Source organism: Ornithodoros turicata, chromosome 6, assembly GCF_037126465.1.
Source record: "Ornithodoros turicata isolate Travis chromosome 6, ASM3712646v1, whole genome shotgun sequence".
In the NCBI taxonomy this organism is placed as follows: Eukaryota; Metazoa; Arthropoda; class Arachnida; order Ixodida; family Argasidae; genus Ornithodoros; species Ornithodoros turicata.
In genome coordinates, this window is record NC_088206.1 from 72109193 (window position 1) to 72125540 (window position 16348).

The 16348-nt window shown below is 43.4% G+C and overlaps 1 protein-coding gene across 4 annotated transcripts in view; it reads right to left on the reverse strand.

The window, feature by feature from the left end:
* Positions 1–23: 23 nt before the first annotated feature.
* LOC135397293 (regulator of G-protein signaling 7-like) overlaps positions 24–16348 on the reverse strand; it is a 36775-nt gene continuing 20450 nt past the window's right edge. The window contains exons 13-15 of one of the 4 annotated variants that reach the window (XM_064628756.1): positions 16123–16215; positions 10565–10651; positions 6096–6267 (exon numbers count right to left, since the gene is read on the reverse strand). In XM_064628756.1, the coding sequence (XP_064484826.1) occupies positions 10586–10651; positions 16123–16215 (159 nt within the window). In that variant the 3' untranslated portion in view covers positions 6096–6267; positions 10565–10585. Of the gene's footprint in view, positions 6466–10564; positions 10652–16122; positions 16216–16348 lie in introns of all 4 variants that reach the window. The other 3 variants (XM_064628754.1, XM_064628757.1, XM_064628758.1) reach the window with 3 other exon arrangements.

The following is a 16348-nucleotide window of genomic DNA, read 5'->3' on the forward strand; positions in this document are numbered from 1 at the left end:
CCATGCGATGAAGGAAACACTGGTTGCCGTAACAACGTCTCTTTTAATTAACACTTAATTTACACGCTCTAGTCCGGTTTCATGTGAAATAGAGAACACATCTCTGTTAAAGGCAGTTTACAAACATTTTCTCTTCGAGAATATACACGCACATATTCCCTTCTAAGGCCTGGAAACTCTATCTGGAAGTGTGCATATATGATTTTATGTACATATATATGTATTTATGTAACGTACGTAGTATTAAAGGAGCAGTGAGTGTCCCCTCCATACATGTTTTGGCTGCAGCGGATTGTGCAACAAATAACGTGCGCTCTTGTTCAAGAATGATGATCGTAGCTGACCTCTAATGCGCGTGATCTGCACAGCCTGTAGAAACCCTTCAGCAACTTCAGAGAGCCAGTAGACGATGTTGGGAAATGGGACCTCGCAGCTGCTCGTTACGCTGACCTTATCTATCACACTGATCTGATTACACCACATCATGAGATCGAGCTGGGCCTCTAACCATCACGGATGGTTTTTGAGGGTGTTTTTGTAAACTAAATTGTGCAGCAATGAGATGCCATTTAGCAAATGTGTTTTGCACGGTGGCCCCTGACAGATTGCTTGATGGGTGAAGCAGGGTTTCAAGCAATGCTGTCATTTCATTGCTCCTTTAAGCTAGTGTGACACTTTCATAACCAATAACAACAAAAGACATTCCAAGAAACATACTTCTGTGTGGCTCGTAATTTCTAAAAGCAGTGACCTTCGAAATTACACTGTCGTCTATCTGAACTTGCAAGTCAGCCATAGGGTACCAGAAAGTGTTTCACATGAGAGTATTGCGTTGCCATTTTTGTTTCCAGACTCTATCCTTCAACACGGTCCAGTAGCAACAAAATAGTGTGCTACTTTTAGAATAGATGATTTTTATGTGCATTTAGAAAACTCTCTACCACACCTGTCACTTTTTAACTCGCTGCAGTACCTTGTTCCGAAATAACACATTAGCGAAACGTGCTACGAAATAATTAATGTGTCTCATTAGCTATAATATTTCTTATACTGACAGGGACTCAATTTAATTTCAAAATAGTTTTTATTATGCAGCTATACCTAAAACAAATTTTGACGCATGATTGCCTGTCACTGTCTACAGCAGTATGGATGCATTCGTTCTTCTTCGCCTATGCAATTCAGAAGAAACTGCGAACCTACTTGATGCTATTCATTTTAATTTATTGAGAAGTGACGTCACCTTTGAACAAAAATTAATGCTGCGTAGCCTTCCCTCAACATGCATCTAAACAACTTTGGCATTGGATTTCGTTAATGTAGCAGAAACCAAAAAGAAAAGCGTCACACTGCAATGTATCGAACTTTCTGTGATGTACAAACAAGCAGCTCTACACTGTACAAAATATTTACAAGAGTCCCATTCAAAGAAAATCAATCAATCAATGAAATCAATCAATCATGGAATGCGACGCTGTAATCATGGAATGCTACGGCCCCACAAGCATAAGGAGACTTTTATGTCTTACCTGTACATTTAGTACTACAAATAAGGTCATTGTACACTCTTTAGTAGTACACTTTTGTTACACTTGATCTTGGTATTAAAAAAAAGCATGTTGCTTACGAAAAATTATTTCCGTTCTGCAAAAACTAGCATAAACAGGCCCTTTTTGGCATTTTCTGCCGATTGTCTTCGTAATTTTTTTCCCTGTTTTTATGCAGAGATGCAGAGCTAAATATTGGGTGCCTCACACTTATTGATGTTTCGATGCTGCTCATGCTTATCTTAATCTATTCCGCAAAAGATCCATCATGTCACAACAATCACAGGCATGACTGCTGTTAATGTTGCCTTGAGATACAATAATTCAGATAAGCATTATGCGACTATACAAATTTTCACCTCTGTACTAACCATGGGTTGTCTGAATTACATGCTTCCCGAAATACATTGAAAAACATCTTTTGTGGAAAAGCAGATGCGAAAATCTGATTAGCTGGGACAAATATAAATATTTCTAAGTAAAAAAAAAGTTCAAATGAGCTTTGAAAGTGGTCCAACATGGTCACACAGTCAGTGCCGCCGTCTATTTTTGTCCCTTTGGTGCCCATTCAAGTGGGCTTGGGAGGCAAGGGGGGCAATTGCCCCCCATAGACAGCGGCACTGCATACAGCCAATGTTATGTTGCACGAGAAAAAAAAAAGAATGAAATGGAATGAACATGAACCGTGAACATGCAACAACAGCAACAGTACAGCAAACAAAACAATGCTGCACTGCACAATATATTACCCTCTGCATTTTTGAACCGGTGATGACAGAACAGGGGGCAGGAGGGAACAGGGTTTACAAGTGCAATGTTTTTTTGTTTTTTTTGTTTTTTTTTAATTCCGTGTTAGCGCCGCGAAGCAACTACAAGTGCAATGTTGCCAGCCCCTTGTCTACGATGATCCAAACGAAATGTTACGCTGCAAAATATTGCTCGTTTTTACTAAAGATATGCCAGATATGAACATATACTGGTGGTTATCAGTATCGTGCCTTACTTTTGGTTTAGTGTACGTGCAGGATTTGTGTGCCACTTTTCAGTATACCCAGTTTCTCGAACTAGGTGAGCACTAGGCACTATAGTTATGGTACAGCACCCTGGTACAGAGGTGTCAGTCCTGGTACTAGGTCCGGTACACTGCTCTTGTACCAGGTGTTGCATCTCAAGCACCAGTTCCAGGACAGCGTTTTGGTACCAGGTGTCTGTTCTCAAGCATTATAGCTATGCTACAATCCTGGTACTAGCTGTCCAGTTCTTGTACTGGGTCCCATAAGCGGCTCTGTGAGTTCAGTACAGTGACCTGGTATCAGTTTTCCAGTGCACCTATGCACCCGTTTTCTTTGTACCAATTGTCAGACAGTGTCCTGGTATACTACGTATCTGCTCAAGTGTAAGTTCAAGCACTGTGTCCTCGCGATAGGTACCGGTTCCTAGACACTAAATCGAATACACTGTTCTTCTACTACGTGTCAGTTCTCACACTAGATACATGATCATAGATTTGTTCTAGGTGTTTAGTCTCAGATCATTAGTAGTAGAGTTCCTGCACACTATACCTGAACTAATCTCAGAATCCCACAATGCTTGCAGCTTTGATGCCAATAGTAAAATTCTCTCTCTCTTCTTTCCTCACCATCCTGCCATCACCGCCTCAGACCTGTTAACAAGCGCACACCTCGACAAATGCAACAAACATAGCAGACATCTCTGCAACAACAAAAATGTCACGTGACTCAAATCATGGTCTTGACAGAGTGCCCTGCTTAAGCACCAGTGAACATACAACAAATGTATCAAAATATTTTCACATTCAAATTGCATCCTTAGCCACAACGGATTGGACACATCTAAGAAATGAAACTGTTCAACAGAGCTGCGTATAGCTCACAGACCAACTCTTTTCAAGTTACAACTTCACAAAAAGAAATTGCTCGCTGTCACGCTAAGCACTGACTTAAATTCTTCCGACTTTTACACACGTTCAAAGTCACCGCTATAGAAGTTTCTCGTTACAAAGCTAGAAGGTACTATGTCTTTCAGCGAGGCTCTGTAAACACGCCGCTATCACATCGACTAAGTATCGGTACTCACGAAGGCAATGGAAAGTAGTGGAAACGGTACTTTGACTAACTAAACTATCTAGGATGAAAAGCCTCAAAATCAAGCTCAATGACTCTGTAAAACAAGTCACTGTACTGTAAACTTCCTCGACATAATTGCTCCAGTAACATGTGGTTACTTATAGTCCTATAGTCCTAGTTGTAGTTTCCCAATAGTCTCGCAATTCCAAGTGCTCTTCGCAGAGTCAACTGAAGGAACGTAAGCCGAAGAGAGACAGTTTGTAAACCACCTCTAACTGAAAAATTGTTGTTAAAAAAAAAGGTACCATGTCTTCATCCTTTCCATCAACAAAGGTACACCCTACAAAAAATGTCTCGAGGGAACACGCACATCTTATTCACTCGCTCGTATTTTTTTTTTTTTTTTAAGATAGGTCCCCGAGGCCACATTTTCGTCGTCGTGTCAGGTCGTGATGTCTGTTTCTTCCCACTGGGGAGTTGTGTCTGTGTCACGTGACTGCTCCCACCTATACGGAACGTGCTGGTGGAAGAAGGCTTATATCTGATAGACATGTGAAACTGTAGCACGGTAGAGATGTCTTTTCTTGATTCCTGCTCCGTGTTATCTTGTCTACGTGGCAGTCTTCGCTGGTGACGTGCACAGCGGGCGGGACCACAACGAAAAAAATTCTTATGACACAAGCCCACCTCTCCGCCAAAAGCAAGGTCAGCAGCCGTATAACACTATAGTGCCAAGACTCCGTTAACGACGAAAATACGCCCTCAGGTTTCTCACTATAGGTAAATGTCGTCGGCTTCATGAAGAGGGTAGTACTGTCTCGATTCCGAGGAGAAGCGGGAAAGACAAAGGAATAATAAAACGGTCCGTACCAATATGGGCCACCTGCTCGCTGCTCAACGCGACGCATCCCTAGTGTTCCGTCAATCGTCTTTTTTTCTGAAATCGTCTGTGCGAGGTACTGAATTTTCATTGGAGAGTGATTCGGCAACAACAGACGACACCTGGACACTATATATGTTATCACGTAACGTAGAAGGGAGAGGGTGCAGGCCCTGTTTAGCCAACGCCACATAGATACAGAAGGCCTGCTTATTGCCTCCTCTCCACCCTTCTCTACGTGGACATATAAAGTCGGAATTCGTCTGCTACTGTTCCTCTGCTACTCGCTGTTCTGCGAATTCATGAACTCGCTAATGACTGCAGATAACTCGGAACCTGTAGACCTGAATCCGCAGACAAAAAGTGCAACACGCTTTCCAGAAAATCAATCTTGAGAAAGATATGGGACCCTTTTGAGCGATATTTAAAGATTTCCGAGTTAGTACGCGAGGACGTTCAATCACTACTCGCAGACGACGGTGGTTCGTCTCCATGGCTACGACCAAAGCACGTTCATGATTGGCTACCGCCGTTGAAAACACGATTCTGATTGGCTGACTCTTAGTTGTTACGTCACGTCGTCGAGTAAGCAGGCTTTCTCTATCTAGCTGGCGTTGGTTTAGCTTGGTGCCATTGTATAAAGTCTGGGTGTCGTCTGCTACAGAGATTACAAGAGGCTGCACAGATACAGGTGAAGACGGCTCACTTCCGTTGGCCTTGTGCCTCAAAGGGCGACTTAGATTTGTGGGACGACTAATGATAAGCATTGAGCAGGCCTTGTGCACTCTGCTCTCTCATGCCACACACGTGATCGTACTGATGAAATGCTGGGCGATGACTTGCCTGACTCGAACTTTGCATACTGACATTGTCTGCACTGCGGTTTGACTACAATGTTTGCCCACCATTCTTGCGATACAAAAATAAAACGAAAGAATTATGTAATTTACACACCATGCATTTGGCCAGCCTACTCAAGCCAAATAATAACATCATCTGTTGGATTTTGTTTTAGGTGGCCTCTAACATACGGTGCAGTTTCAGCGTCATACGACGCTATACCCGGAGGTCATGGCATGAACGCAGAGGAGACGGCTGCATTGGCTGGTTTAAATATGACGATTAAATGCATTGGGTGGAGATTACATTATTTTTGTTTTACTTTGGCATCGCGACAATGCCCAGAAAAAAAGAAATATATATATATATGGTGCAATTCCATGTAAGCAGTGTGCAATGTTGTGCGTGTGTGTAAGTGAGGTGAGATACCATGTGGTAGTTTCGTTTCTGCAAAGAGAAGGTGGTCTGCGAAGGGGAGATCGAGCAGGCCTCGTTTAAGTACAGATGTCCATATTGTCCATTTCTTTCCGTCTTCCCATTTCTCCTCGGACACAAGCAGACGTCACCCTCTTCACTTTTACACCAGCTAGCTTTCCTCCTTCTACTACGTTCTGCTTCCCCTCTAAAGGTACACATAGTGATCGGCGATACTCGTCCGAGATTCGTGCAATTTGGCAAAGCACGGTAGCTATAACAGGGAGAAAGTAGTAGTAGTAGTAGTAGCAGTAGTAGTAGTAGTAGTAGTAGTACACTCTCCTATTTTTTATGTACAATGACAATTTTTCTTTTTCATAGAACAGGTCACTGGAGCAAGGGGAAGAAAAAGATGTCACCGGGGTAGAGTCCACTATGCTTCGTCGTTGATGCTGTTGGGGGGACTACGAAGTACAGTGGTCACTTTTCTTCTTTGTTTCTAGAAGGTGTAAGAGGGGAGGAGGTCAGGTTTCGGAGGAGGGAACCCCGGCGGGTTGTTGTCCGTCTGCAGCACGTGAGCGCACCGTGCCAACCACGGCGGCCGCATCATCATCATCATCATCATCATCATCATCGACGTCACCCTTTAGGATCCTATGCTAAGGCTGGGCAGTTTCGGGATGAACAATCGACTTTGCTGGATTCGGGGAAGAAAGAAAGAAGGGAAAGGGATAGAGAGAGAGAAAGATAGGTGAGACGAGGTGTGATGCGTGTGGTTTCGTTTTGCATCGTGTTCCAAAATTCGACTTATTTCTTTGGTAAGTTGGATTGGAGCACGGTGCTTGAACAGAATTTCTGTAATTTTTTTTTGTGAGGCAGCGGACTCCAGATAACGCAGCCTTTTTATGTTTGTATTCATGCAAAGTTGCCATGTGCAGTCAGAGAACTGCTCGATATGCTGCATAATGAATTGTGCAATCGCTGCTTAGCGTTACGTTTTATATAACTGTGCCGCAGAAGCGTGACAAGCAAGAAATGCACACGACAGCGACAGAGCAGTAATTTTCGTGTCCCTAAACTCGCATTATTTTTACTGCGCAAAAACTGTGTCTCTAAACTGTCCTTTATAGGCTTGGGTTATTTTGGCCAATTTAGAATGCTGAATTATTTCACCAGTGCAATGTCTCTCCACTAAAGTTTTTCTCTAGTATAGTAACTAAAGTTTTTCTTTTTTCAGTAGTATCCAATAGTTTCCAGTAGTTTCCAATGTAGTACAAGGCATCCCAACTAACACGAAGACGTGCCTTATAATTGCGGTTGCTCGGGCACATTTTCATTTTCATTTCATTTCATTTTAGTTTATTTCCCATTCAGTACAATGGGCGGGGTCACGGAAAAAGCAGCTCTACCACATTTTCGTGTGGTATTTCTTTTTTAATTCCTTGGAATATCTTTTTAGCTACGCGAAGCATACTACCTTGTTGGAAACCAAGCCACCAACTTGACACCTCGGCTCACAAACCAATATTTTCAGAGTTGCTAATTATTCTTATCAATTTTTGTTTTATTAGGCACAAGGTGAAAGTATAGCGGCAGCTATGACACACAACTACTAAGAACATTCAGTTCGACCCATTCGGATGGAGCACTCCGTCTTATTTTACGTCTTGGTGCATGTTAGTTGAGACACCATGTACAGCATCCCTAGACTTGCGTTACTTTTGCTGTAAAGTACATTACTTACATTATTTACACTATGCAATATTCCTTAACTTATATTATTCCTCTCCACGCTGGAAACTCAGGTTACTTTTCCAATACAATGTCCCTACCTTGAGTTATTTCCCTATTGTCCCTAAATGCAGGTTACTTCTCCACGCACAACCTATTTTCCCTATGTAGTCTCACACTCTCACTAATTGTGTTCTTCCACTCAGATAACAGGAGAAAGCATCTCATTGCACAGAACACTCTCAACACATCAAGACAAACACAGACACGTTGTATGAATGACCTGCATGTCAAGTGACACTGTGAGCATGTTTCAACATGAGCAAGGCACAGACGAAAGACAAACAGACACACTGCATTGTACATGGTTACAAGAGGGTCCTCAATAGTGAATGCACTGATGATTGCAAGAGGGCCAAAATATGCCACTGGTAGCCAAACCAAATTGAAACAAAAGTCGGGCGTGCTCCAGCCATAAGCAGAGTTCGACAGTTCGAACGCACAACAAGTGGCCAGAGCATTGTTGCACATTATTCTGCACCTCATTCCATCACACTTGCATATCCTCTTGATCAAGAAGCAATTTTATCACCAAGATTTCTAGCTGACACAAAGTTCCCTAATCTTGAACTGCCAGTGACATATAGCAATACATATGTAAAGATATTACAGTTCAAAAAAAAAAAAAAACGTTGGAAGAAAAACACTATGCATTCTGATTTTCTTCCCCAGTGCACATATGTCGAGCCCGTTTATTACGATCCTCGATATAACGATAACTCTGATTTTACGATCAAACTGCTGGTTCCCGTCAGCTCACCCTTTTGAGGTACATGCAAAGAAGTCTTGGATATAGCGATCGTCAAGAAAGAATTTTCTCGCATACAGCGATCAGAATTCTCACTGCGCGCGTAATACGCGCGCGCGAAAATCGAGGAAAAAGATTGCATTTATTAATCGAAAATAAATTAAGGATGCATTTTCTAGAGCCTCCATGAGCATTAAAGTGAGAACGCGGGGATTTGATGCGCGCCGTACAGAGAGCGGGATTTCGCAGGCGAGAAGTAGAGGAGGTTGCTCCCTCTCCACATCGTCCTCTCGCCCCCCATTTTTTCTCTCTCTCTTTTTTTTCTTTTTTTCCTCGTGTGCTACGATAGCGTCTGCAGTTCCGGGTCCCATTTTGATGAGGAAAGGCACATTGCTCGACTTGAAGTTGCACGTGCTCGACGTCGACGGATTTTGTACCGGTGCAAAACGTCGTTGCGAAGTACCGTGTCTTCCAAAAAGTGAGTTGGCAGACAGTGCGCCTCGCCACTCAAACACGTGTCGACCAATTACCGAGTGCGAGGTGTGTTCTAAAGGACAACGTAGTTCCAAGAGTGAGAACAATGATGATTACGGCACTGTATGACGAGCAATGGAGGAAGTCACGTGCACGTTCCGCGGCGTTCTAGTTGTACCGTTCTGCTTCGTTGACGTGATCCCGACAGGCGATCTCGCAAAAGTTCATTTATAACGATACTCTGATATAACGATCGGATTTCGCGTCCCCGTCAATATCGTTATAAACGGGCTCGACTAAAGAAAGTACTAATCTGGTACTGCACTTTGGTATGGCCTCTATCTTTTGCAAATAATCAAATATCATCGACCTTGTATAATCTAATATTCGTACCTGTCTTTTCTGCCTCCTGATAATCCAAGTCGGAATTACGAGATTATTTATTAGATAACCACTCAAAAACATCTTTTGTGTCCCTCTATAATTTAAGGGGGTTTTTACTTATTATAAGAACAAGTCAGGCCATTAAAACATAAATTTTACGCGCACACATCGATGTAATTTTATTGTTAAAATTTCTATTCCACTCCTACCATTACAGCAGCACGAAAGCCCTCCTCGCCCTTTATATCCCTCCATCACCTGTTTGTTCCTCATTTCTTCAACTAGAAAATACACAAACACAAAAAAACACACACACACATCACGCGGCATAGATAACTGACATTACGAAAGCCAATAACGAAAAGGGACACGACACACACCACGACCAAGCTGAAAGCTCCATCTCAAGCGACAGCAACACTTCAAGCCAGCCGACACAACGCAATACAGAAAGAAGCCAAAATATGTCACTACCACACCAACACCAAAAACAGAAAAGCAGAAGCCGTCTGCTTTTCAAAAGAGCACACGAGCAAAGAGGCAGGTCAAAAATTGAATGTCGGCTTAACTGTGGCCTTCTGCCATGTGCAATGTAGCATTACATGAAACGAAACAATGTGGAACTCAGGACGCGAATCGAACATAAAAGTTACTGCAGCTACTTCATGTCACTAAACATGCAGGTCATTTGCAACAACATGGCGTGTATTTTTTAAAGTTTTGTCCATGTCTTTTTTTCGTGGCATGAGACTCGACGGTCGGTTATTTTAACAGGTACAAAAAGAAAATGCACACCATGCAGTTTAGGTTGTGATTTGGTTCTAGCAGGTACCCTTCTGCATTTCAATTCAATTCAATTTCAATTCAATTTATTCATTCACCACGTGATTTGAAAATGTTTTCCCCTCTCTTATATATATATATTTGATTAGCTTTTTTTAAAAAAAACAATGTACTTTGTAGTTTCTTATTTACTTTTTTTGCAGTGTCTTGTAAGTGGTTAGCTAATTTTGAATAATTTGAATCATTTTAGACTTACTTCAGCTCACCACCGATTCACGTTAATCTCATTACATAGGCTTTGGACTCTCTTTCAGATGCACATTCGAGACCCACGGCAGATATTAATTTTGGAATAGCTAAAAGTTTGCCTCGCTTCAAACCTCTTTAGATTCACCCTAGACTTATATTGCATAGCCAGCACTCTTCTCTTCTCAATTTATTTCCCCCTGGCTTTTCAAGCTTCCTTTTTTTTTCCTCATCTTCAAACTTTTCACGTGCTACCCCCCATCATTTAGAGACACGGACCATGATACTCACTGAACGCGTCAATCAATCAATCAATATAAAATCAATGAATCTACGAAACAAAGATATAGATAAAAAGAGAGTGACGCACGCATGCACGGTAGCAGGCAAGCTAAGATGCAGCTTGGTCCTTCTTGGCAGAGAACGATATCACCGACCGGAGGCCTTTCACTGAAGTCTTCAAGAGGGGGTGAGGGGGGCCCAGGGGAAAGGGGGGGCAGAAATAACCCAGAGGGGAAAAGAAAGGCAAGAAAAAAGAGCATTCTCATATCACACACACACACACGGCACATGTGGACAACACCAACAGGAAAGAAAAGTGAATCAGCAGCACAGCAACACGTCATTCATGGGGGAGGCAGCTATAGTATGTACGCTATCATTTCAGGAAGCTCAAATTGAGACGAAAATAAACTGAACTGAAAAATATAATTTTTTTTTGTTATTTTATTTTGCGCTGCATGGATGCATACTTTTTTTCGGGTTCAATAACGGGAGGAGATGTGGCCAAAGGTTTTAGATATGACGAACTTACGGATTTGCTTTTACAGATTTACGCTACATCTTACAAAAGAGCAGTTTGTAAGCGCACAAAGGAAGAATGGATTGCGCCACATCGTTAATTAAAATGAGACAGGCTCTCCGGGCACCCTGGTCCAAAAGTACTAGCATCATTGGCATGATCAGAATTTATACAGAATTTTCAATAATTTCGCCGATATCCTGTCGATGACATTTCTACGAAGGGGCAGAGCCCACTGGAATCGATAATTCTTTTTTTATTCGTGCCAGATGGGAAACATTGTAAGTACTATGTGGAATTTCCAAGTGTGCAACAATGTAAACTACACCGACTTCGTGTGGTGCGACAAATTTGGGTGTAAGCAAGAATGGTCCCGGAAAAAATGGTCCCGTACTCTCAGGTGCATGCCTCTATGGGCCTGTTGCTCTGGGCCAGGTGGCGCGAGTGAGCAGCAACATCAGCGCCCCAAATCATGCAACACTCCCCAGTTTAGCAGACGACGCGGCACTTTCAAGTACACGGTTTCGAGTTGTTCGCGCTTTTCAAGAAGCACCGCTTTTTCTGTTGATTTCCTACAGGTTTTGTAGCTTCCTTGGCACCATACCGTTTGACACACCATGCAAAACCCGCTGATGGAACTCCTTACTGTTGGGATCCGCGGCCGTTTGGGCCCGAAATGGCGCTGTGCAAACTTCACTGCAACAGCCCTATAGACTGTGTATACCGGAATATGTGGGGAAAGAAGGGAGGGAGGAGAGCGAAGCTCGTTTTATGTTGAATTCCAATGGCAGAGTCGGAGCAAGTGACACACTCCGCAGTGGAGCCTTGATCTGGCCTAGAGCAAGTGGTCCGAATCTGCGACTGGAACACTTGCGCCCAACTTGGAGTTTAGCCCTGGCCAATCTTCCTTGGTGGATGGCGGCCAGAGACGGAGGAAGAAGAAGAAGAAGATTGTACTCATGTTCCGATACAACGCCATGTTTTGCAACATCAAGGTCCTCCTAATCTCCTAACGTTGCCCTGGTGATGTCTGGCTTATTGCTTTCTTCAAGAAAGGAAATTGCTAACGTACGACGCGAAATACTAGTCACGGCGAAGACGCGTCGGGAAGCGGCCATGTTGCCGAAGCAGAGACAGGAAATAGGTAGCACGAGCGACAAGTGACACGTCACGTAGAGTTCCGGTTGAATCTGCCTATTTTGGCGGAGCAGTCTGGAGCGACCTTGGCTCGAATGTCGCTCCGAAGCTCCCATTGGAAGACCCCAGAACTGTTCCCAATCTGCCAATCGAACAGACTTGCTCTCGGCGGAGCAACGAAAGTTGCTCTGGAAACGCTCCGAATCTGCCATTGGAGTTCAACATTAGAGGAATCTAAGTTAGTGAGCCTCGTAGCAGAGAGCGAAACCGAAACCACCCGCGGGCGGCGCAGAGGGCGCTAGGAGCGCGCGCGCATGCGTAGCTGCCGCGGCGCGGCGCCCCAGTCAGTTGTTTGCTGGCTGTCGAGGAGAGCAGACGTGCGCTCGGATAGAAAATACTAGGGATGTGCCAACCGAAACCCAGTGCCCAAATTGGCGAATCCACCAACCACGTTTGTTTGTTTCTTTTTCAAATTGACGCCTCCGGAGACCGCCGAAAGCCTCATTGACCGACGCGTGTTTTCTCGTTTGTTTGTTTACATTGCTCTCGACTAAAAGAGTTCAGGCAAGAACGGCTACATTACAAGTTTGAAAGTATAACATGGTTTTGCTTTTGATATAGTGGCTTAGTTTTATGGAAATAATTCGGACTCGAGAATTTATGTATTTCTTGTATAGTCAATGAGCAACACGTTAAATAAATTACGTTCAAGAAGAACTATATATGGGCATATATCTTCTTCTGAAACTGAAATATTGTTTGTTATCATATTCCGCTTCAAGACACTTCAGTACAAGTTTTTTTCCGTGGCTTTCTAAACCCTTTTTTTAAAGAAAGGATTTGAAAGATTCAAGATTCGTTGATTCATAGAACCTTCCTTGGAGTCAGATTCGGAAAATTCTGGATTCCTCCCCATCTCTAGAAAATACGCTCCCTGCAAGTAACCGAGCGTTCTGCGCATATCTCCTCTCCCGGTTACTCCACTCGGGGAGCCCCATTGGCTACGGCGGTACCCTCCCTCTTCCCTCTCACTGCCTCCTCTCATGCGCAGAGACGCACTTGCACAGCGTATACTATCACAGCGAAAATGGCGACCTGTTACGTCTCAGCGAAAATCGTTTTTGAGAACCACGTTTTTAGCGAAATACATGGCTCCACGGTGACTTTTGTTTTGGTTTCATTTCCTTCTTCGATGAGGGTATATGCGCCAGAGAAGACGAGGTGTCACTCTGGAAGCTTTTCTGCGTCTTGGTAATTTCTGGTGGCTCTTATATCCAAGATGAACTGTTAACCCATTTGCATACATTGATTTATAATGTATATATTAACACCTGCAGCAGTGCAACAACTGATACCGGACCTTCGCGGGTACATACTTCAGCTTTAGAGATCAAGATAGACAATTACACTCATCGTTTAAATGTAGACTTTCTTGTAATTGTAAAATTAGAGACGGAGAACTAGAACGGAAACATTTGGTATTAACAAAACGGGTTACCCTTATCTGTACCGCTTCTATTTCGGTGACTGTGGTGATTGCTACGGAAAACTGCACGACTGAATAATCGGTAGTGGAAAGCTCCAACGCGTTTGAAGCAAATGGTTTTCTCGTTGAATGATCGCCTTGAGTGAAACCGTAAAACGTGCTCACCAATCATAATGCAGACCAGATGCTCAAACCATTTTTTAGCCGGGAAATAGGTACTTGGTCTACTTGAAGTTTGCATTGAAAAATATTATCCTCCTTTTTGTGCCCTTCACAGAGCACAAACCCATAGTTTAGGTTTCTGAGGAGCACAGTTGAAAATGCAAAAAAAAGCTGCAGACCTTGTCGAATAATAAGAGGGTGGCCTGGACTGGAAATGGCATACATTGCCGGTTTATATACGTATATACCGGCTGTTGGCCCGCGTGTCCTCCCCTATACGAAAACCGGAACTTCACAGTAAAACGCGCCTTTTTTCGCTAAAACGCAACTCGCTGAAGTATGGACATCGGCTCGAAAACGAGGCTCACTAAACCATAGCGGGATCCTAAGAAGGAACCAACACATTTTTCGGGTTTCCCTTTTTTTCCCCTTTTTTGTCGACCTTTTTTGTCCTCCCATGCCAGGGACCATTTCTTCCGGGCCCATTCTTTCCTATACCCTTTTTTCCGGGACCCTTTTTTCTGGAACCCGCCAAATTCTTGCACAAACACGTCCAGACACAATTTGCAGAGATGTGCATGTCAATGTGCATGGAAACACTGGCAGATCACTTGCGTGTTGGGAAAGGACTTCAACGTGACATCTTGAGGCACGCAAGGTTGTGTGATGTTGAACGCACTTCTATGCTTGCAAAATGCACCATTATCCTTTATTTTCGTCTACGACAGATTAATTGAAGGAAGGAAACACATTCAAAGTGAACCCTTTAAACTTAATGCCATTAAATGGAGAGCCCTTGCACATTTCAATTCAATTAATTGAGTTCAACTATTCACACAATCTTATTTTTCTTTTTCTTTTTTCGCGGGTGTAACGTCGGTGACATTGGGGTGGAGGTGACAACGGTGAAGTGAGCTCTGTGCAAAAGTGCAGCGTCACTTTTGCGTTATACCTGTATTTATTCTTTCATTATTTCACTGCATACTTTACCTTTGCTGTTAGGGCAGCTATGCTTCGATGATTTAAGCCTAGCCTCACTGTGAGCAATAATTAATCTGATGTACTGTGCTATACTGGCATGCGTAATTATCGAATGAATTGTGCGCGGTGACTTGGTTTAATTCAGTGATATTTGAGATGTGATAAGGCACCATTCTGTTGATCTTATAGTGTCGTACTTGTGATGCTGCAGCATGGTAATGTCAGAGCAACATGTTGTTGTGATTATGTAAGCAACCTGTAGTCGTGTTCAACTTATAAGAAGGAAAAGAAATCGAGTCCGTCAGCTCTCAAAATATCACTGCGCCGCAGATAGGATGGCTGGACATAGAGAGGACACGCTCTCTCCGTGCACCAGATAATGTAATCCATCATACTCACTCTGCTTCCCTATTGGCTGCTAAGACTGGCCGCATGACACTACGCTGCGGCAGAAAGTGCGCTCCCTTACTGACGGCGCAATGTGGCACTGCAGTATTTCTCCTGCCATACTATTGTGTCTCCTTAGCTCCAACGGCGTATGTAGTTGACGAACTATACTTCTTTTCCTTCTTAAGTTGAACACGACTATAGTAGTACTCGCGTACACATATAAGACAGTACTCACAAGTACTTGTCTAGTGCACAATTATCACTACAAATAGAACGATGCTATACTAGGCAACACTGGAGTCACTAAATAAGCTAGGCTTCAGAGTATCGACACTGAGTTCCAAGAGCGAGCGTGCGCCATCTTCTTTCCTCGCCACGCTCCCCACGCGCATGCGCACTTTAGCGCATGATGCCATCTATCGTGCGCGAATGAAATGTTCCTTTCGTTTGCAAGCAGCAGTTGACGGTCTCGAGCTCACCTTGACATCCTCGGGACGTTGTGGTTGACAATATATGGATTATCGCGCAAAAATCATACACGCTTCTGTATCCCACAGGGAGCATTATGTTTGCCGTCTTTGATCCTGAAATGGGGATGGTACCGGTGCGGTGCGGAAACAAGATGGCGCTCCTGCTCTCCCTTGGACCTCAGTGTCCATACTCTGAAGCGAAGCTTATCTAGTGACTCTATAGGCAACACAAATATATCACAATACAAGCAATTTGCAGCTGGAGTATTGCGCATAATAATGACTACTATTCGTAATACAAAAAGTGGTAATCTAATCTAATCAAATCTAAGTGAGAAACGAGCAGTGGAGAGAATCATTCCGCCTTCAACCGCGAGTGTTTGGCAGAAAATTAACATCTGGGCTTAGGTTAAGAAGCAAGTCGAAACATTCGGCCCGTCTCTCTCTTGCTCGTACTTACACTCGTAAAGAGTCTCACAGGGAGTAAAATGCGTACTTACCTTCTTTTTTGTTCCATTTAGGTACTCCTTATACATATTAGAACGTAGATACCGCGGATAGCTATCATTCTTCATTAGAAGATATAGATGTGCCTAGAAGGAAAACATGTCACCCGTCAACAGAATTACGGCTCTTCGTCCCCCAGGGCGGACAGACCCTCCATGCAAGAACTGGCTTTTTTTTGTGTGTGTGTGTGGCTGAATCTTAGCGAAAACCACACGTGCC